This window comes from Armigeres subalbatus, chromosome 3 (genome assembly GCF_024139115.2).
Source record: "Armigeres subalbatus isolate Guangzhou_Male chromosome 3, GZ_Asu_2, whole genome shotgun sequence".
Taxonomy (NCBI): Eukaryota; Metazoa; Arthropoda; class Insecta; order Diptera; family Culicidae; genus Armigeres; species Armigeres subalbatus.
In genome coordinates, this window is record NC_085141.1 from 277,534,388 (window position 1) to 277,557,719 (window position 23,332).

Here is a 23,332-nt window from a genome sequence, read left to right on the forward strand (position 1 = left end):
GCTTTGATCCACCTCTTAACTTTAATGTTTTGGCGTTCAATTCTGAGGATACTCTCTTTTTGCCAAGTATAAGCAGTCGAATTTCTGGTTTCAGGTATGAAAAAAGGGGAAGGGTTGTTTGGCCGAAAGTTATTCGACCGAGAGCCATTTGGCCGAATAACACGTTGGGTGAACAGTCATCTAGCCGAATTGGACAGTTTGACGAAAATGCGATGTGGCCGAAATGGCTGCTTTAGAGAAAAGGCCATTTGACCGAAAATGTAATTTGACCGAACGAATGCTACGACCGTAAATGTCGTTTTTCCGAATAATAGTGCATGTGAAAAGTGTGAAGTGATAAATGATAATTAAGAAGTAAGAAATGCGAAGTGAAAAATAAAAAAAACAATCACTTCTTACTCCTCATTCCTTGATGCCTTACAGAGAGGAATGAGGAGTGAAAGGTGTGAGGTGCGACGTCTCATTTGTTATCTCAAATTTTGCACTCTCTTTTCTTACTTTCTACTGCTTAATCATAATCAATCACTGAATTCTTTTCACATTCACTATTGTTCGGCCAATCGATATGAATGGTCGTATGATCCATTCACCAATTGATATTTTTGTTCGGCTAAACGACATTTTCGGCCGCAAGGCCCGTGCAACCAAATGGCTCTTTCTGCTGCCAAATGACTTATTCGGCCAAACTACTTCTCCAGCATTGAAGGCTTTTTCGGCCAACCGACCTATTCGGCCATCAATTTATTCGGTGAAATGACCTGCTCTGCCAAACGACAGTTTCGGCCGTATGTTCATTTCGGTCAAATGATTTTCGGCCGAACGGGTTCCAGACTCATGGTTTGTTCGGCCAAACAACTTTCGGCCTAGTGGCATTCATAAGTTTTCTGCAACGCAGCAAAGATAAAAGAGCGGCTTTCGCTGTTGTCTGATTATTCTTTGTTGTGATTTTTGCTAGTAATCCCCTGAAGTAATTTTGAATTGAAATTGGACGTGGTTTACTTTCAAATTCATTTGAATTTAATTCGGAAATTAAGACAGAGCCTTAAGTTTATATTCGCAGCCACAATTGTATGCTAATTCTACTAAAAGCACTGCATTTATCTGTAAGACTCAGACGCACAATAACGTTTAAAGAAAAACCCCGACAGCAGAGTAGAAAATGTGGGAGAAGCCAGCTGCGACTGAATTTAGAAGGTGGAAAGAATACATGGGTAATGAGGTTTAAAAGAAATCCACTCTGCTTCGTAGCACCCCACAAAGAAACAAAATTTCACACGCTGCTTTCCCATCTAATACTAGACGGAAGGACTCGTTTCGGGTTCGGAGATGGTACCATACGATCACAACCAACCGCAACTCCATCCATAGAGTCGGTCAATATATACGGGGCGAACAAAAGCAAACACACCGACCGCACAAAATCAGGAATGTTCTAATTTTTTGAATCGCACAGTAAAATAAGTTAAATTATGGGCGGTTGTGAAAACCACCGGTCCTATGGCAGAAAGGTGTGGAAATCCGCAGACCACGACACTGAGTGTTTGTTTTCCTACGTTATTTCTATTCGAAATGGATGGCCGTTCAATGTGGATCCAGTACGGCTAAGCAGGCTAAATCGGGGAGCTCTCGTGCCAAATGGTGATTACGGAGGAAAGGTGTTGTTTCCACTTTACCGATATCCTGCTAAGAAGTTGAATTATCACCCGATCACATTTAAGACTTGAAAAATTATATTTACGAATGTTATATATGTTATATATAGCATGAGCTAAGACATTTATAGTAATCAATGTTTGGTTTCAAAGCATGTCAAATTAAATTGTGGAGCGTCAATTTAAGTTTAATTTAAAACCATTGTAATTTCTGTATGGTTGAATTCAATCCGTGGGACAATTTAGACAATTAAGGGGCCTTTCACAAAATACGTAACGCTGAAGGGGAGGGAGGAGGTCATGCCGAGCGTTACGATCCATACAAAAAAGATTAAACCTTTCATACAAAGAGTGTTATGAGGGGGAGGGTGGGAGTCGAAAATCACCAAATTCAGCATTACGTAATTTTAGATGAATCTTAAGAGGGAGGTTGCAACGATGTTTTCCGATTTGGATGAAATTCTCAGGATTTGTTCATATATGTAGGAGAAGACATTTTGCAAATTTTCAGATTTTTTCATTGCGGGGAAGTGGGGTAAAACGGCCCTTCAAAAAATATTGTTCAAAAATCGACAAAACCAAAAAAATGCAGTAACTTTGGCAATGACTGACCGATTTTGTTTAAATTTTGCATGCTTCTTCTACTCAATTAGTACTTTATACCAAGCCGTTAATACAGTGCAGTGTGCAGAAACTTAAAATTTGATTGATTGTTCTTAAGGTCACTCCTGACGGAATCCAAGTTTAAAAGTGCTCGTTTTCAGGGGCACACCACTCGATACGAAAGCAACGCACAACTGTCATTTTTATTATTTCACGCATGCTGTGATGCAGCAAAGCTAAATCAACAAAAATGACAGTTGTGCGCCGTCTCTGAATTGAGTGGTGTGCCCCCGAAAACGCGAGCACTTTGGAACTTGGATTCCGTCAGGAGTGACCTTAAGGTCTGAGGGAAGGGTTTTCCGTTAAAAAAGCACGTGGTAGCACTCTCTGAGAGAGAAAATTGCCCAATTCAGCGCGCTAGGATGACGCTGTCAGGGTCGGCAAAATGATTTCATCATTATGCAGTTTATAATAGCTTGAGAATTTGCCGTAAACGGAGAACAAAAAGAATTGGCAACAATGGGGAAGAAATATATCACTCATGCAGTGGTTCGGCGAGAGAACAGCAGCAGCGCCGACCAATCACGCAATGAGGAAATCAAAATAAACAAACTCCAGCTGGTTTTGGAAAATGAAAACATGAGCCGTTTCTAGAACAACATTAGAAAATATCGTGAGAGGATTTCTGTACAAGGTTTCCACACAAGCCTTGAAAAGTATTTGGGTGATAACAGTGGTGCTGGTGTAAGTAAGACAAATAAGACAAATAAGAGAAATAAGACAAATAAGACAAATAAGACAAATTAGACAAATAAGACAAAAAAACAAAAAAAGACAAAAAAGACAAATAAGACAAATAAGGCAAATAAGTCAAATAAAACAAGTAAGACTAAGAAGAAAAATGAAGTAAGTTACTCCATAAATTCCTTCGGAAGTTCCTCCAGGGATTACTTCGGAAGTTCCTCCAGGAATCACTTCGGAAGTTCCTCCAGCAATTCCTTCGGAAGTTCCTAAAGCAATTCCTTTGGAAGTTCCTCCAGCAATTCCTTCTGAAAATCATCCAGGAATTCCTTCGGAAGTTCCTCTTGATAATCCTTCGGAAGTTCCTCCCGGAATTCCTTCGGAAGTTCCTCCAGGAATTGCTTTGGAAGTTCCTCCAGGAATTGCTTTGGAAGTTCCTCCAGGAATTCCTTCGGAAGTTCCTCCAGGAATTCCTTCGGAAGTTCCTCCAGGAATTCCTTCGGAAGTTCCTCCAGGAATTCCTTCGGAAGTTCCTCCAGGAATTCCTTCGGAAGTTCCTCCAGGAATTCCTTGGAAGTTCCTCCAGGAATTCCTTCGGAAGTTCCTCCAGGAATTCCTTCGGAAGTTCCTCCAGGAATTCCTTCGGAAGTTCCTCCAGGAATTCCTTCGGAAGTTCCTCCAGGAATTCCTTCGGAAGTTCCTCCAGGAATTCCTTCGGAAGTTCCTCCAGGAATTCCTTCGGAGATTCCTCCAGGAATTCCTTCGGAAGTTCCTCCAGGAATTCCTTCAGAAGTTCCTCAAGGAATTCCTTCGAAAGTTCCACAAGGAATTCCTTCGGAAGTTCCACAAGGAATTCCTTCGGAAGTTCCTCCAGGATTTCCATCGGAAGTTCCTCCAGGAATTCCTTCGGAAATTCCTTCAGGAATTCCTTCGGAAGTTCTTCCTGGAATTCCTTCGTAAGTTCCTCCAAGAATTCCTTCGGAAGTTCCTCCAGGAATTCCTTTGGAAGTTCCTCAAGGAATTCCTTCGAAAGTTCCACAAGGAATTCCTTCGGAAGTTCCTTCGGAAGTTCCTTCGGAAGTTCCTTCAGGATTTCCATCGGAAGTTCCTCCAGGAATTCCTTCGGAAGTTCCTTCAGGAATTCCTTCGGAAGTTCTTCGTGGAATTCCTTCGTAAGTTCCTCCAAGAATTCCTTCGGAAGTTCCTCCAAGAATTCCTTCAGTAGTCCCTCAAAGAATTCCTTCGGAAGTTCCTCCGGGAATTCCTCTGGAAGTTCACCGGAAATTCCTAAATAAGTTCCTCCGGAAATTCCTCAGGAATTTCTCCGTAAATTCCTCTGGAAGTTTTCAGAAAAACTTTTGAATGAATTCTCGGGGCAACTTCCTGAGGAATTCCCGGGGCAACTACCGGAGGAATTCCCGGGGGAACTTCCGGAGGAACTCCCGGGGGAACTTCCGAAGGGATTCCCGGAGGAACTTCCGGTAGAATTTTCGGGAGGAACTTACGGAGGAATTCCCGAAGGAACTTCCGGAGGAATTCCCGAAGAAACTTCCGGAGGAATTCCCGAAGGAACTTCCGGAGGAATTCCCGAAGGAATTTCCAGAGGAATTTCCGAAGGAACTTCCGGAGGAATTCCTGAAGGAACTTCCGGAGGAATTCCCGAAGGAACTTCCGGAGGAATTCCCGAAGGAACTTCCGGAGGAATTCCCGAAGGAACTTCCGGAGGAATTCCCGAAGGAACTTCCGGAGGAATTCCCGAAGGAACTTCCGGAAAAATTCCCGAAGGAACTTCCAGAGGAATTCCGGGAGGAACTTCCGGAGGAATTCTCGAAGGAACTTCCGGAGGAATTCCCGAAGGAACTTCCAGAGGAATTCACGAAAGAACTTCCGGAGGAATTCCCGAAGGAACTTCCGGAGGAATTCCCGAAGCAACATCCGGGAATTCCCGAAGGAAATTCCGGAGGTATTCCTGGAGGAACTTCCGAAGGAATTCGTGGAGGAACTTCCTAAGGAATTCCTGGAGGAACTTTCAAAGGAAGTCCTGGAGGAACTTCGAAGGAATTCCTGGAGGAATTTCCGGAGGAATTCTTGAAGGAAGCTCCGAAGGAATTCCTGTAGGAACTTCCGAAGGAATTCCTGGAGGAACTTCCGAAGGAATTCCTGGAGCAACGTACGGAGATATTCCTGGAGGATCTTCCGCAGGAATTCCTGGCGGAATTTCCAGAGGAATTCCTGGAGGAACTTCCAGGAATTCCTAGAGAAACTTCGCGAGGAATTCCTAGAGGAACTTCCGGAGGAATTCCCGGAGGAACTTCCGGAGGAATTCTTGGAGGATCATCCGGAGGAATTACTGGAGGAACTTCCGGAGGAATTCCTGGAGGAATTCCCGGAGGAACTTCTGGAGGAATACCTGGAGGGACTTCCGTAGGAATTTGTCTTGTTTTATTTATTTTTCTTATTTGTCTTATTTGCTTTATTTGTCTTATTTGTTTTATTTTGCTTATTTGTTTCATTTGTCTTATTTGTCTTATTTATTTTCAATTGTTTATCTGATATCATTCCTATATTTGATTTCAATTTATATATTTGGTATCCTCGTGTTCACAAATAGGAATACGCTTTTTTCTAGTGTCACGCTAGATACAAAGTTGACAGTCTTTCTACCGCTCTCATCGCTCCTTTCCTGCCATGCGCCACAAGAGAATATGCTGTTGGCTGCCTCCCGAAATGGTAACTTTTGTATGGAATTTATAAAACTTGGTTGAAGGAAAAAGAGCTTCCTCCAAAATTTATTGCGGTGACATATACTTTTTATTACATCAAAATGATCGTTGAAAAAATTCAAAACTTTTGTCAGTTGGGTTTTGCGAAATTCGGTTCCTGTGTGCCTCAAATCATCGGAGAGAGGTACTGAGAAGCGAAAATTTCAGTTCTACAATAGTTCAGTATTTAGAGCTTAATTCAAATTTGGGAAATAGTAGGTCCATGAAATTTTGTAGGAACATTCGTTGATAAATTTCAAAGAGAGCGATAAGCGAAATTCGTTCCCAATTCCGAGTTATAGACATTTTAGTACGAAAATAGCGCTTTACCGCGAGAGAGCTTCCCTCAGACCTTAAGTCGGCGCACTGAAATAAGTTTCAATAAGTTTTCAAGTTAGAAAGGAAATACGTCATGTTTTTATACTAATGCATATTCTGCTTGAGCTTACATATAAAAAAATATGAATTTTTGACATTCTATTTTAACAAGACAATTTTACCTACGGACACGGCAGGTATTTTCGTCTGTACGTCATAGTCTCGAAAACCAATAAAAATTTTTTTCTTAAGACGCTTCTTAAGATGCTTTTTTGTAAAACTCATACGTACCAAATCGTAAACTCAGGAGAAACGTTCTACTATAGTGGAGTTCTAGCAAATGTATGTTGCTTTCGTTGGTTTTAGCCCCTACGACGAAGGACGGAAATACCTGCCGTGGTGTATAACTCGATAACATCATTTTTGAAAAGATTACGGCAGTAAAGGGTTATATAAAAAAAAAAAAACATTTTTTCCAAAGTACTCGAACGCGTGTAATGTCACCATGTGGTTTTGACACACTGCAGATTTAAATTTACACGATCGTTTTGTTGTTGGAAACCTAATTGCATATTGACATATTTTCAATCAATTCAAAAATGAATGAAAATTCGTTTATTTTTTTTTATCTTTTTTGATGCTCTGAATATGTGCATCGATCTTAAGGGAAATGTCAATCGAATAAGAATTATAACTACTGTATTTCTGCGGCTGAGCCTTACACGTCGTTCAATTTAAAACGCTATTTTGTTGTGAAATTACCAAACAAGATTAGTGTGAAGTTATGAAATAGAAAAGAAATAAAATTATGTTAAATGTACCACTGTAGAAAGCACTTTGCGATGGAGCGGTGCGTTACTATTGGCTACCGCACAGAGAACTCCAGCTTATATGCACGATGAGCACCGTATTTGCATCATCATCGTCGTTGCTTAAAACGCCCTGCAGCTTTTTTCTCGCGAGGTAGCACAATGGAAACAATTAACATTAACAGCAAAGGACATAATGAAATTCATCATAAACACAGCTTTTGGGAGTTAATATTTAAATTTAATGCTCTGATTGCTGAAACTGTGTTGCGTTCGGTGCTTTTGTTCTTTCTTTTTGGGTATTTATTTGAAAGTGTATTTGCTGTCTCTCTTGGTAGCATATTGCATAATTATTATGTTCCCATTGTTATCATATACTAATTTATTTAATCACCTTTGGGTTTTGTATAATATGAGAAGTTTATACGTACATATTATAAATTGCATTCGACGGCAATCAACGTCTGATTGATTATTTTTTAATCTAACAAATGTACATCATTAAGCAAGATGAAACATCTCTCAAAAGGGGGAGCTCTATTCGCTTACATAGCTTTATGGGGATTTAGGCGGACAAGCGTCGGAAAATCGACTTTCACCAATCATTTTTTTCACTTTTTTTTCGAAATTAAATATACAAGATAAGAAAACCCCAAAGTATCAGATCCCTACGAGTTATAGTTTAGTTATCAAAGTTGAGACAATGTAAAAACGCTGTTTTTCTCTTCAAAATCTTGTTTGCTTCCGAAACCTGAGACTCGTGTGCTTAATTGTATTGCAAAAAAAAAAGTTGCCGCAGAGTGTGAGGCTGCAATGTTGAACTTTGGTGGTCGCGCCTCTCATAAAAATCAACGTTGATTCAGTTGAGTTGCTATCGTCGTCGGGTGCAGACGGAATAGTTTTGCTCTATACAGTATTTGTTTTTTTTTTCATATCTAACAATAGTAAGCAATCGCGTGTGTTTGCTTCTCTTTGTTTATCGGCCGTTTACATTCTTTCGTTCTACGGTGGTGTGTCTCTGTCGCTGAAGAGGCACTAAATCATCGAAATGGGTGATAAAGTATTCGTTAATACAGTCCAGTTCCGTTTCCCAGTCGGTAGTCCCCGGCCATCATGGGCTGAAATCGCCTGCTTTTTGAAGCAACTCGATACAGATTTGTTAGTGATGGACACGGCGTACAAAACGGCACACGATCGTTCGCTGTACATCAAATTTGTTTCGCGCGATGCAATGGAGTAGCGGTTCTCAAACTGGGGTACATGTACCCCTAGGGGTACCTTCGCTGGGCCCAATGCGTAATTGCGGATGAATTACAAGTTTTATTAAAACTTTTTTATAAAGTTTTGATAATTTTGTATTTTTTTATTTCAAAATTTTGTCTTGTTCATAATATGCATGGCGATCAGTAAATCATGGCCTATTGAATCCTGCCCTCCACAACCAGCTCAGTGGCCCCGGGCCCCCACAAATCTTATGTAGTAAAACCAACCTTTTTTTGTACATTTTGGGGCCCCCACAAGCTGTCGGCCCCGGGGCCCCCCTCCGGTTAAATCCGGCCCTGGCTGCATGACAGAAGATTCTGTGCAATCTATCTGATCAAAATAGAATGTTGAATAATATGTTGAGAATATGATTCTTGATCAAAATCTAGAGTCTACAGATTCGGAAGCCTCCATTTGAGAGACATGAAAACTTTTTCCCGAAAAGCTCAGTTGCTTCGTTGCAAAGGAATTGGAAGCATCCTTCTACGCTTTTCGGAAGATTCCTTCCAAGTAGCTTGGAGGACACCTTTCAAGAGGTTCGGAAGCCTTTTTTCAAAGGTTCGGAAGCATTCTCAGAGGCCCGGAAGCCTCATTTTAAGGTTCGAAAACTTTCTTTCAAGAGGCCGGAGCCCGGAGAGGCTTTTTTCTATAAACTTTCTTTTTTCTGCTTCTTTTAAAAGCCCCGAAAGGCATTTTTCAACAGGCTCGAAAGCCTCCTTTAAAAGGGTCGGAAGTCTCCTTTCAAGAAGCGTCCTTCCTAGAGGTCCGCGTGTCTTCTTTTAAGCTTTCTTCTTAAAACTTTCTTTTTTCTTCTTCTTCTTCTAAAAGGCTCGGAAGGCTCCTTTCAAAAGGCTCGGCAGCCATCCTTCAAAGAGGCTCGGAATTCTTCTTTCAGGAGGCTTGGAACCGTACTCTCGAAAGCCTCAGAAGTGTCCTTTCAATATACTCAGAAGCCTCATTTTAAGTGGCTCGAAAGCCTTCTTTAAAAAGGCTCAGAAACCTTAAAGTGGTTTGGACGCATCCTTTCATCCAAAAGGCTCGGAATGCTCTCTTTAAAAAGCTCTGAAGGTTTCTTCAAGAAACCTAGCTTCAAGAGGCTGTATAAATAATAAATAAAAAATACGATTATTTTCATTCACAGCAAAAAACACATTCAACAACACAACCGAAAAAGAAGTGTGTCCGAAGATCTTATTATTAATGTTATTTTTATATTTATATATTATTTGCTCTCGGCTCCGTAGAGTTTTTTTTATGAAACAGCTGAGCCTAATAAATAAACACATTGCTAAAAAAATCAACGTTAATTGATTGGATTCAAGTATTACCTGATTTTAACAAGAACCTCGATTTAAAATTGTAACTCGATTCATATCGAAACAATCTGGTGTTGAATAAAGGATTTCGCCCAATGAAAACAGACGAACTGAGCGAGGAAATTCCATTAGTACATATTGATAATTTACAATTAAACTATATTATTCCTATGTATTATTGAGTGAACTTTCATCTGGATCACAGACGTGAGGACGTCAAAGGAGGTAGTTACAAGGTACAATCAAGTGGTGTAATCAAAAAGAATTGCACGAACTCGTTTTATGACAAGTAGAGACATTCCATTAAAAGCTCAAATTATTTTCTTATTAGTTTTAAAATGCTTATTCCGATAAAAAAGTCTAATCCATTCTTTAGTAGAGCGAACATTTTGTTGTGATTTTAACACCAACAAAATTCCAGCCGTTAGGGAGTCCACTTCCTACACTAGCATACGATCCCTATAGTGTTCCCACACCCATCCCGCGACGACTGGCAGAGAGTGGTTTGCGTTCGGTTTTTCTCGTTTTTCCACACTTTAACAGTTTGCATTCCCGTTTAAATTGAGTTTTTTTGCCCTCGCTGAAGCACCCCGGATTTCCCACTTGCAAGCCACCTCATCATTTTACGTTTGGGTGGATTTGCATTCTTTCGCACCCGATGGTTTCACTCGATGAAAGTGGCATTGTACGAGGAGGATGACGATGGGGACCATGATGGTGCTGAGGATCACGTGAAAAAGGGTATACATTTGCTTACACGTTAAATTAATGCACATTTAGGGCAAAGCTATACTAACTCTTCGTTTCATTTTTTTTAGCGCTTGTGCAAGGCAATGGATGCTGAATAAGTATTTTGTGGTTGAGCTTACACTTGGTTTACAGAGATGCGAAGTGTGCTGACGACACACGGGAAGATTAAGTCTCGGTGAGATGCACATTGCATAACGGGTCTCTCTGATGCATGATTCAAAAGAGAGGCTGTTGGGCATTAAATCCCTGTGATCACCAGTAATGTAAGTTTTTGGTTTTTGTTTTTCTGGATAATTTGTCGTGATTAAGAGTATGCTGGATTTGGATGCTTCGTATTTTAGTATATTCTGTTTAGTTTACTGCAAGTTGCATTGAATAAATATGGCAATAAATCAATCAAGTGAAATGTAGTGCGTGCGTTCCACACACGAATTGCTATTACATATATACATAATTAAAATAAAGGTCAACAAATGACGTAGGAACTTCGATACAGCCTTTACTATGGTCCAATTGGATTGCTCTTTACCTATTCGGTTGTGCAATCTGGGCAGCTCAACAAGAAATGATTGCCGGTTCCATTTATAGAACATGGCCTCTTGTCGTAGCCATACGTGTGTGCCAGAGCAGCCCTCAACCTCTTCCCCCCATTAGCACAGCTTGGTGACAGCAGTGACATTAAAATTTATGTTTATCGGATTGAATAATTTTTCCCGTCAATTTACGAAACACTGACCTTTGGGGGGAAAATATCATTCTTGTCAGCTCACAATTCGAACAATCATCCTCTACATATATCTACACACATGTTCCGGGTAAGACCATTGTCCTGCGGATTAGTATAATAGCTCATGGGGAGGAACATTTCCCCTAGCGGAAGCTTCCATATAAATATTCATATTTTACTCTATCAAAAGCTTACCCTTCTTTTTTGTCTTTGTTTCCACATGGTCGCACGAAATGATGATGTAGCAGATAGGGGAAGATTGGTCGGTAATAATACTGTGAAGTTGCATAACCGGTCAGAGCGGTCGACGTGTGGGGGTAAAGAAAATTCTTTCTCTTCCATAGTTTATGATTTCCATCAGCACCAAGTTGAGTACGGTGGCCAGTACTCCAACTGCCATCCGAGAAATCGATTCACAGCTTTTGACTCTGCTGATTGGTCAAGCATCAAGCAAACTCGGAACGATGATAGTTCGATGGCTTAGGGCTTATAGTTGCATGATTGACTGTAATACTTTAGAATCCCCGGAATGCCCTGGGAACTAAATTAGCGCATCCATCCTTGCAGAGTGGAAACTTACGATGCGACACGTTGGAAAATTTAGATTTTTCTGCCAGCTGGGTGCACGAATAATACATCAATGATAATCATTTAATCAATTTCGAGGTGAGCTCTGGAAAATTTTGCCATGATTTCAGTTAAAGCAATGTTTCGTTTCTAACACTCGATAAATAAAGTTTAACTAGCTAAAACTAACTAACACGCATTTTTTGTCGATGTTTCAACATTCAATTATACTGAGCTATACTATGGCACATTTTTCACTTCGGAGGTTTTTATTGCACATCAATTACAATATTTTTATAGATCAATTGTTTCCATCGGGTAGCGCAAGAACTTTCATAGAACTTTCATATAAGAGCTTGATGATTATATTTTATAGATTGTAACTATCAATACTGAATGATTTTATTCTGCCAAAATTTGTCTCAAATGCCGAATACGCATAGTGAAAATTATTTCAAATTCCGAACACCACCTTAAATGCATTGAAATGCAAAATTCCAACGTTATCTCAATATTGAACAATTCTAATGTCCTTAATATGTACATCTGCCGTTAAAGTTCGTTTATTAACGCAATAATAATGGAATATTTCAGATAAATTTCCATTTATTAAGTGTTCGGAATATGCGCCTGTTCGGGATTTGAGCTAAAGCGATATTTAAATCCATATAAACTACACGTGCATACGTGCACCATAGTGAAATGTTTTTTTATTGTTGCGAAACGGATGCATCTATCAAAGACTGCTTCTTATCACGCAAAGGCTTTTACGTTTTGATATATCAACGGAATGAAATTGAATAACACCTACTGAACAATCTCCAATATGCTTTGGACGTAAAATTACTTTTTTCCCAATATACATGTAGCAGATGATGGTAGCTAAAGCAGCGTATAAACAGACTTTTATGCACAACATGGGGCAGGAGATCTACAGACAGATAAAAACACAGGTCCCAGCCCAAAATTATACTTACCGAAATCCGGACAGATACTGCAGCACATAGCCGGCCAGCAACAGCATCAGCACCAGGATCGACTGCAAGTGACCCAGCATGGTACAGAGGTCCACGTCGACTGCGTTTGGCCGAAGTCCAACCAAGCCCAGGATGCAGACGTACGGTCGAAGGAACTGAACTCCGGGTACGAGTCGGTTGTTTGGGTGGAAACGTTTTTTTTTCGCATTGCCGTCGGTCGTCGTAGGTTGGGACAGCGTAGCCAGAGGAAAATTTATGGGTTTAGGTTGTTATTCCATCCGGGCGCGTACGAGCTGGTAGAGAGCAAAGAGAAAACAATTTTATTGCTCGAAAGTTTATATTTTGAGGAATAATTTTTAAATAGTTACCAGTCAGAGCAGTCGCAGAAAAACAGTTAATTCAACCAGACGATGTTTTACGCCCCATTTCAGATCCAGACGGAAATGGCGGATGGTCATTCGGTACAGGAAAAGGAAGAGAAAAATGACACAGAATAATAGCTTGCTTAATACGGTCATAATCGGGAGATTAAAACATGATTCAACTTCTCGCGGATCGGAGTTTTTGTGGTAATTTGATTAATTTAAGCGCAATTAACAACTTGGATTTCAATGAAAGCGAAACACATAGACATAAATGATTCTCAAATAAAGCTACAAATATTGTTTATTGAATATGAATTTGCAGGGATTTAAAGAAACAATTATAATACAGCGATTTCATGAAAAAGGCATATTGTTTCTGTGTAGAAACGAACTTCAATAGTTTTGCTAGAAGCGTTCATTTAGTTAGATTAAAAAATCATGGGCTCTCAAATATGACTGGTTGCATACGCATAAGTTTTTATGATATTATTTTTTTCTGCATTCATTTTGAGACTAACAAAATCATCTGAACTGACATTGGGATTTACGCAGATTTTCCAAAAAGTGTTTACGCGATTTTTCAAATGGTCAAAAAACACAAAAAAAAAAGATTTTTGATTTTTAAGAAAGTGTTTTTTTTTGGATTTCAAGTTTTACGTGGTTTTCGAAAACATATTTTACGTCTTTATTAAAAGGAAACACTAAGAGTATTCACGGCACGGCAAATGCTGGGTAAAGCGTACCATTGGTACTTCGCGTACCTGAAGGAATAAAATAGACCCCATCTCGCGGTCCTTAGCCTCTTACCCAGCAACTCCTATCCCTACCTCCCCGCGGTGCTGGCCGGGATACGAGCAACCTTAGGGAAGATCGGGTAACCAACCCCGGTGGGAACTATGGTCGTATGCTGACAGGGAAGGGGAGTTTGCTCCTATCCCGAACAGACGCTCATCTCCATGTCAGGATCGGCTCACAACAGCGTCTGTTCTCCATGTTAGGGGCGGCTGATCATCGTCCGAGTGCCAGAGAGGGACTCTAAGTGAAAATGTGCACCATGGTCCACCGGGAATAAGGAGGAATGTTCCTCCGAAAATTTAAGGGGTTTGGTGTCAGGCCCTGCAAGCCAGCCTTAAAAAAACATACGCAACGAACAATCAACGGAGTACTGACCGGCACCAAGACCAGTGCGACGAAAAGGGACTAGAAATTGGAAACTCGGTTCGTGGAACTGAAAATCTCTCAACTTCATCAGGAGCACACGCATACTCGCCGATGTGCTCAAGGACCGTGGATTCGGCATCGTAGCGCTGCAGGAGGTTTGTTGGAAGGGATCAATGGTGCGAACGTTTAGAGGTAATCATACCATCTACCAGAGCTGCGGCAACACACATGAGCTGGGAACAGCTTTCATAGTGATGGGTGATATGCAAAGGCGCGTGATCGGGTGGTGGCCGATCAATGAAAGAATGTGCAGGTTGAGGATCAAAGGCCGGTTCTTCAACTTCAGCATAATCAACGTCCATAGCCCACACTCCGGAAGCACTGATGATGATAAGGACGCATTCTACGCGCAGCTGGAACGTGAGTACGACAGCTGCCCAAGCCACGACGTCAAAATCATCATAGGAGATTTGAACGCTCAGGTTGGCCAAGAGGAGGAGTTTAGACCGACTATTGGAAAGTTCAGCGCTCACCGGCTGACGAACGAAAACGGCCTACGACTAATTGATTTCGCCGCCTCCAAGAATATGGCCATTCGTAGCACCTACTTCCAACACAGCCTCCCGTATCGGTACACCTGGAGATCACCACTGCAGACAGAATCACAAATCGACCACGTTCTGATTGATGGACGGCACTTCTCCGACATTATCGACGTCAGGACATATCGTGGCGCTAACATCGACTCTGACCACTATCTGGTGATGGTTAAACTGCGCCCAAAACTATCCGTCATCAACAATGTTCGGTACCGACGACCGCCGCGGTACGACCTAGAGCGACTGAAGCAACCTGATGTCGCCACTGCATACGCGCAGCATCTCGAGGCAGCGTTGCCGGAAAAGGGTGAGCTCGATGGGGCCCCTCTTGAGGACTGCTGGAATACAGTCAAAGCAGCCATTAACGACGCAGCGGAGAACAACGTCGGGTATATGGGTCGAAGTCGACGGAACGATTGGTTCGACGAAGAGTGCAGACAGATTCTGGAGGAGAAGGACGCAGCGCGGGCGGTCGCGCTGCAGCAAGGTACCCGGCAGAACGTGGCACGTTATAGACGGAAGCGGAGACAGCAGACCCGCCTTTTTCAGGAGAAGAAACGCCGCCTGGAAGAAGCGGAGTGCGAGGAGATGGAACAGCTGTGCCGTTCTCAAGAAACACGCAAGTTCTACCAGAAGCTCAACGCATCCCGCAAAGGCTTCGTGCCGCGAGCCGAAATGTGCCGGGATAAGGATGGGAGCATCTTGACGGACGAACGTGTGGTGATCGAAAGGTGGAAGCAGCACTACGAGGAACATCTGAATGGCGCTGAGAGTACAGGCAGTGAAAGTCAAGGCAGCGGAGGAGATGACTACGTCAGTTCAGCGGACGATGGAAGCCAACCAGCCCCCACCTTGAGGGAAGTTAAGGATGCCATTCAACAGCTAAAGACCAATAAAGCAGCTGGTAAGGATGGTATTGGAGCTGAGCTCATCAAGATGGGCCCGGAAAAGCTGGCCACTTGCCTGCACAAACTGATAGTCAGAATCTGGGAAACTGAACAGCTACCGGAGGAGTGGAAGGAAGGGGTTATATGCCCCATCTACAAGAAAGGCGACAAACTGGAGTGTGAGAACTTTCGAGCGATCACCATCCTTAACGCCGCCTACAAAGTGATATCCCAGATCATCTTCCGTCGTCTGTCACCATTAGTGAACGAGTTCGTGGGAAGTTATCAAGCCGGCTTCGTTGACGGCCGCTCGACAACGGACCAGATCTTTACTGTACGGCAAATCCTTCAAAATGCCGTGAATACCAGGTCCCAACGCACCATCTGTTCGTTGATTTCAAGGCGGCATACGACAGTATAGACCGCGTAGAGCTATGGAAAATTATGGACGAGAACAGCTTCCCTGGGAAGCTTACCAGACTGATCAAAGCAACGGTGGATGGTGTGCAAAACTGTGTGAAGATTTCGGGCGAACACTCCGGTTCGTTCGAATCGCGCCGGAGACTAAGACAAGGTGATGGACTTTCGTGCCTGTTGTTCAACATTGCGCTAGAAGGTGTCATGCGGAGAGCCGGGTGTAACAGCCGAGGTACGATTTTCAACAGATCCAGTCAATTTATTTGTTTCGCGGATGACATGGACATTGTCGGCCGAACATTTGCAAAGGTGGCAGAACTGTACACCCGCCTGAAACGTGAAGCAACAAAAGTTGGACTGGTGGTGAATGCGTCAAAGACAAAGTACATGCTTGTGGGCGGAACCGAGCGCGACAGGGCCCGCCTGGGAAGCAGTGTTACGATAGACGGGGATACCTTCGAGGTGGTCGAGGAATTCGTCTACCTCGGATCCTTGCTAACGGCTGACAACAACGTTAGTCGTGAAATACGAAGGCGCATCATCTGTGGAAGTCGGGCCTACTACGGGCTCCAGAAGAAACTGCAGTCGAAAAAGATTCGCCACCGCACCAAATGTGTCATGTACAAGACGTTAATAAGACCGGTAGTCCTCTACGGACATGAAACATGGACAATGCTCGAGGAGGACTTGCAAGCACTCGGAGTATTCGAGAGACGGGTGCTTAGGACCATCTTTGGCGGTGTGCAAGAAGACGGTGTGTGGCGGCGAAGAATGAACGATGAGCTCGCCCAACTCTACGGCGAACCCAGTATCCAGAAGGTAGCTAAAGCCGGAAGGGTACGATGGGCAGGACATGTTGCAAGAATGCCGGACAGCAACCCTGCAAAGATAGTGTTCGCTTCCGATCCCGCAGGTACGAGACGGCGTGGAGCGCAGCGAGCGAGATGGGCAGACCAGGTGCAGAACGACTTGGCGAGCGTGGGGCGTATCCGAGGATGGAGAGATGCGGCCTCGAACCGTGCATTGTGGCGTCAAATTGTTGATTCAGTGTTATCTGTTTAGATGTTAACTAAATAAATGAAATGAATGAAGAGTATTCATTGGAAAAATGATGACTTCAAAGATCATTTCTCGCGTGATTTTAGAAAACGTCGTATGTCCAAAAGAGTTTTTTTTATTATTCTTTTTTGAAGTGATTTTTTAATTTTTAAATTAAGTTCATCACTATGTCCAAAAGAGAGGCACTTTTTTTTTACTTTCTATTTCGATTTTTACGAAACCATACTAACATTTTCATCGATTTTTTTGACAGAGATCTGAAGAAAATGCCTTTGTCTAGCGTGCTTAGGTGGAAATATTGCAATAAATGCAAAACTTGGTTATTAGTGAAAGCTGCCAACTTAGATATTAGTGAAAGAGAGTCTCTAATTAGGACATATGACGTTTTCAAAAATCATGCATCTCCAGATCGATAAATAGAATTCTAAAATAAATATTTTACGACATTTTGGAAACCAGCAGCAACTACCGTGGCTTTTGCGGATTAAAATATTGAGAATTTGCTCTTTCAGTTGCAAAAATCGCGTTTGTTGATTTTGATGGATTGTTTGGAATCAGAATATTGATTTTTTTTTATTCATAGAAGTGAATGAAAAGTCGGCAGTATGTTTGAATTCAAACACATTATATAAGAATAAAGTTTCAATTATCGGATGTTGGATGCAATCTGCACGATATAAATCAAACTGTCTGTAGCTTAGTAGGCTTCATGTTCGCCACATAGACAGATGGTCATGAGTTCGATTCCCAGCTTTACGTTTTACTCATGGGTCGTGTACACCTCCGGTGGTGCAATGGAGCGACTTCCCAGCTCCCCTCACAAATCTGGGTGCAATCACTGGAATACGTGCTCAGTGGATGATGCTCTGAAGAACGACCGTCCAACGCAAGACCATCAACCAGTAGCTGCTACATATGACCCTCCTCAGACGTATTCATCTACAGATTCGAGAAAGCAACATGATGACAGCACATAAAAAGTATAAGGGAGTCTGGGTAGACTAAATCCTCTTTTGTTATTAATGTCTGAGGGAAACTCTCTCGCGGTAGAGAGCTGTTTTGAACTAAAATGCCTATAGCTCGGGATTGGGATCGCTTATCCCCACTGATAATCTCTTTGAAAATTATCAAGGAATGTTTCTAGAAAATTTGGTGGACCTACTATTTTCCAAATTTGAATAAAGCTCTAAATACTGAACTATTCTACAACTTTTTTCTTTGCTCCTCTCTCCAATGGTTTGAGGCATAAAGGAACCGAATTTTGCAAAACTCAACTGACAAAAGTTTTATCTAATGATCATTTTGGTGTAATGAAAAGTATATGTAACCGTATGAAATTTTAGAGGAAAGTCTTTTTCCTTCATTCAAGCTTTCCGAAATTCCATTCAAAAATTACTGTTTGGGAAAGCCGCCAACAGCATATTTACTCATGGCATACGGAAGGGAAGAAGTGCAGAGAGCGATCAATTTTGTATCTGTCGTTACACTAGAAAATAACGCAAATATAGGAAACAGACGAGACAACTAAGACAAATGAGACAAAAAAAAATGAGCCAAGTAAGACAAATAAGACGAATAAGACAAATTAGACAAGTAAGACAAATAAGACAAATAGAATATTCCTCCAACAATTCCTCCAGAAGTTCCTCCGAATATTCATCCAAGAATTCGTACGGATATTCTTCTAGATATTCGTTGAGATATACCTCCAGGTAATTCTCCAGGAATTCGTCCAGATATTCCTCTATGAATTCGTCCAGATATTCCTCCAGGAATTCGTCTAGATATTTCTCCAGAAATCTTAATGGATATTCCTCCAGAAATCTTAGTGGATATTCTTCCAAGAATTCTTTTGGAATTCGTTCAAGGAATTCGTCCGGATATTCCTCCAATAAGTCGTCCGAATATTCCTCCAGGAATTTGTCAGGATATTCCTCCAGGGCGCTCAATATTCAGGGCGACTGGAAGCGATTGGCCCACGATCGAGTCCAGTGAAGAAGGATACTCCATTCGGCGTAGGTTCATCGAAGAGCTGTAGCCCATAAAGTATCAAGTAAGTATTCCTCCAGAAATTCCTCCGGATATTTCTCCATGAATTCAACCGAATATTCTTCCAGGAGTTCCTCCGGATATCACTCCAGTAATACATGCGGATATTTCTTGAGGAATACTTCCGGCGAGTCAACCAGGAATTTATTCGGATTTCTCACTAAGAATTCCTCGGGATATCACTTCAGCCATTCGTCCGGATATTCCTCCAGTAGTTCCCCCACATATTCCTCTAGGAATTCCTTCAGGAATTTTAGGTTTTCGTCCGGATACTCCTCCAGGAGTGCCTCCGGATATTCCCCCAGTTATTTTTCGGATATTCTTCCAGATATTTCTGCGAATATTCCTTCAGGAATGTTTCCGGATATTTCTCCATGAATTTCACTGAAATTTCCTCCTAGAATTCGTCCGAATATTCTTCCAGGAATTTCTCAAAAAAATCCTCCAAATATCACTTCGGATATTTCTCAAGGAATTCGTCTGGATATTCATCCAAGAATACCTTTGAATATTCCTTCAGTAGTTCCTCCGTATATTCCATCAGGAGTTCGTCCAAATATTCTTCCAGGAATTCATCCGGATATTCCTCCGGGAATTCCTCCTGATATTCTCCCAGGCATTCCTTTGGGCATTCCTCTAGAAATTTCCCTGAATATATCTCCAGGAATTCCCCCGCATATTCCTTCAGGTATTCCTTCGGATAATTCTCAAGGAATTTTTCAGAAGATTTCCTGGAGGAATATTCTGATGAATTCTTAGAGGAATATCCGGAAGAATTTCTGAAGGAATATCCAAAGGAATTCCTGGGAGAATATCAAGAAGAACTCCTGGAGGAATATCCGAAGGAATTCTTGAATAAATATCTGGACGAATTTCTGAAAGAATATCCAGAGGAATATTTGGAGGAATATTCGGTGGAGTTCCAGAAGAAATATCCGGACGAATCCTGGAAGAAAATCCTGGAAGAATATCCGGAAGAAATCCTGGAGGAATATCTGAAGGAATTCCTTGAGAAATATCCGTAGGAGTTCCTGGAGGACATAGGACGAGTATTCGGATGAAATGCTGGAAGAATATTCAAAGGATTATTTGGAGGAATATTCGTTAAAATACCTGGAGCAATATATGGACGAGTTCTTGAAGGAATATTCGAAGAAATTCATAGAGGAATATGTGGAAGAATTCCTGGAGGAATACCCATAGGAATTTCTTCGGATATTTCTCTAGGAATTACTCTGGATATTCCTTCAGGAATTCGTCCGGATATTTCTCCAGGAATTGCTTCGCAATATTCGGAAGAACTCCTGGAGAAATATCCGTAGGAATATCTGGAGGAATATCCTTAGGATATTCTGGAGGAATATACGGAGGCACTTCAGGATGAATATCTGGAGGAATATTCGAGAGACTTCCTGAAGGAGTTTCTGGATGAATTCCTAGAACAATATACGGAGGAATACTTGGTGGAATATCCGGAGGAGTTCCTGGAGAAATATCCGGAGGGATTCCTGGAAGAATATCCGGAGGAAGTACTGAAAAATATCCAAAAGAAAAGACCTGGAAGAATATTCGAAGGTATTCTTGGGCGAATATCCGGACGATTTTCTGGAGTAATATCCGTGAGAATATTTCTAGGAATGTTCGTAGGAATATCCGGACATATTCCTGGAGGAATATCCGGAAGAACTCTTGGAGGAATATTCATAGGAGGATCTGGAGGAATAATCCTAGACAAGTATCTGTAGGAATTCCTGAAGAAATATTTGGAGGAGTTCCTGGAAGATTACCGATGGAATATCTGGAGGAATATTCGAAAAAATTCCTGGACAAATATCTGGAAGAATATCTTGAGGAGTTCTTGGAGGAATATCTGGATGATTTCCTGAAGGAATATCCGAAGTAACATTTGAACGAATATTCGGAGGATTTCATGGAAGCATATCTGCACGAATTCTTGGAGGAATATCTGGTCTAAAACCTGGAGGAATATCAAGAAAAATTCCTGAAGGAATATCCAAAATAGTTCTTGGACGAACATCCGGACGAATTCCTGGAGTAATATCCGTGATAATATTCATAGGAATATTCGGAGGAATATCCGGACGGATTCCTGGAGGAATATCCGGAAGATCTCTTGGAGGATGATCTGGAGGAATAACCGGAGGCCCTCCTGGAGTAATATCCAGTGTTCTTTTTAAAGGAATTTACGGATGAATTCCTGGAGGAGTGTCTGCAGGACATATTGGAGGAATTTCCGAAGAAATTCCTGTTGGAATATCCAGAGGAATTCCTGGAGGAATATTCGGAGGAATTCCTAGAGGAATATGGAATGGAATGTCTGGAGAATTTCTGGGAGAATATCGGAAGGAATTCTTGGACGAATTTCCGGATGAATTCCTGGAGAAATATTCGTATGAATATCAGGAGGAACCCCTGTAAGAATATCCGAGGAACATACGTAAGAATGTCTGGAGGAATATCCGAAGGAACTCCTACAGGAATATTTGAACGAATTCTTGGTGGTGTATCGTGAACTTTGTAGAGGAATTTCCGAAGAAATTCTTGGACGAATATCCGGACGAATTCCTGAAAGAATTTTTGGAGGAATATCCGGAAGATTTCCAGGGAGAATATCCGGAGGAATTCCTGGAGGGATATCTGGACGAATTCCTGGAGGAATATTCGGAGGAATTTCCGAAGAAATTCGATGGAGAATAAAAGGAGGAATATCCGGAGGAATTTCTGGACCTTTACCTTTATTAAGTTTATTTTTCTTATTTGTCTGATGGGGTCGTTCAAAAATGATGTTACAGGTTTTAGGGGAGAGGGAGTCTAAGATTTTGGACAGTACAAAAAAGCGTGACAGAGGGGGGAAGAGTGTCTAGAAATCCAAAAAAGTAGTAGACATCATATTTTTCGTTTTATTTGTCTTATATGTTTTATTTGTCTTATTTTTCTTATGTGTCTTATTTGTCTTATTTTACTTATTTGTCTTATTCGTCTTTTGTGTTTCTCATCCTTTTATCCTTCTTCATCAGGTAAACGCACATGTTCCAATATTCCTGAATCAGCTGCATCACTATGGGGATTTAGGCGGACTCTTATCGGAAAATCCACTTTTATCAATAATTTTTTCACTATTTTTTTTCAAAAGTAGATACACAAGATAAGAAAACCCCAAAATTTCAGGTCCCTACGAGTTATAGTTTTTGAGATATTAGTTATTAAAGTTGAAAAAAGGAAAAAGGCAGTTTTAATTTCTTTTCAAAATCTTGCTTTACGTCATACCAGTTTTTGGAAGGTTTTTCCTGATACGATACTGAGGTTTATATATAGCATTGTAAATATAATTAAAAGAACTTTCATATCGTACTAACGGAAATTGTGATGGCATGAAGGAAAAAAAATTAAAAATCAAAATACGGAGAAAACACTGACAGTTCTAGGTATTTTCGACTTGAAAAGTCAGCCATTTTTTCCCCGCATTTCCCCGCGGAGATATTAAGTTGGGGAACATATTTGAGATGTTTACTTTCAGATTCCAACAGATTCACAGATTCCCTATTTGTTCTTGAGCAAGACCATACTGAGGGTGGCTGGGTTCGATTCCCGGTGCCGGTCTAGGCAATTTTAGGATTGGAATTTACCTCGACTTCCCTGAGCATAAAAGTATCATCGTGTTAGCATCATGATATACGAATGCAAAAATGGTAACTTGGCTTATAAACCTAGCAGTTAATAACTGTGAAAGTGCTTAATGATCACTAAGCTGCGAGGCGACACAAGACTTCAGAATATTGCTATCACTTCTATCACTTAAATGTCGAGTCGAGATACACCACGAGAGCCATGTCCTCCATCGCAAGCGTCCTAAACGTAACCACGCTGTACTTTCGGAAACTATGCTTTAGTAACAGTAGTATGAAAATTGAGACTAGAATTTATATGCTGTTAAATATTTGTCAATAACTCCATAGTTAGAACCAATAAAAGATACATAGTTATATACCTTCGTTATGGTATGATCCCTTCTAAGCATCAAAGTCTTCTATTGGACTAAGCAGGAGATGAATAAATTGCAAGTCTTAGAATCAACATAAATCAGAATTCTAGCAATTCGTGTTTTCGGAGACCAAAACAAATTATGAGGTTTTCTTGTATTTTTTCCACTTTGAGCTTATACTAAGATCAAAAGTGAGAATTTAATATCTCTCGGGTACTTATTCAAAAGGACGTATGTGATTTTGTAAACAAAGATTCAAACGTCGATTTGTCCGATCTGATGGCACTCCCACGCAAACCAACACCAC

The 23,332-nt window shown here is 41.3% G+C and overlaps 1 protein-coding gene across 12 annotated transcripts in view; it reads right to left on the reverse strand.

The window, feature by feature from the left end:
• The window catches only part of LOC134224568 (uncharacterized), a 287,855-nt gene that overhangs the window by 173,587 nt on the left and 90,936 nt on the right, over window positions 1-23,332 (reverse strand). For all 12 annotated transcript variants that reach the window (XM_062703975.1, XM_062703973.1, XM_062703978.1 and 9 more), the window contains one exon: window positions 12,486-12,640. In XM_062703975.1, coding sequence (XP_062559959.1) covers window positions 12,486-12,640 — 155 coding nt within the window. The remainder of the gene's footprint in view (window positions 1-12,485; window positions 12,641-23,332) is intronic.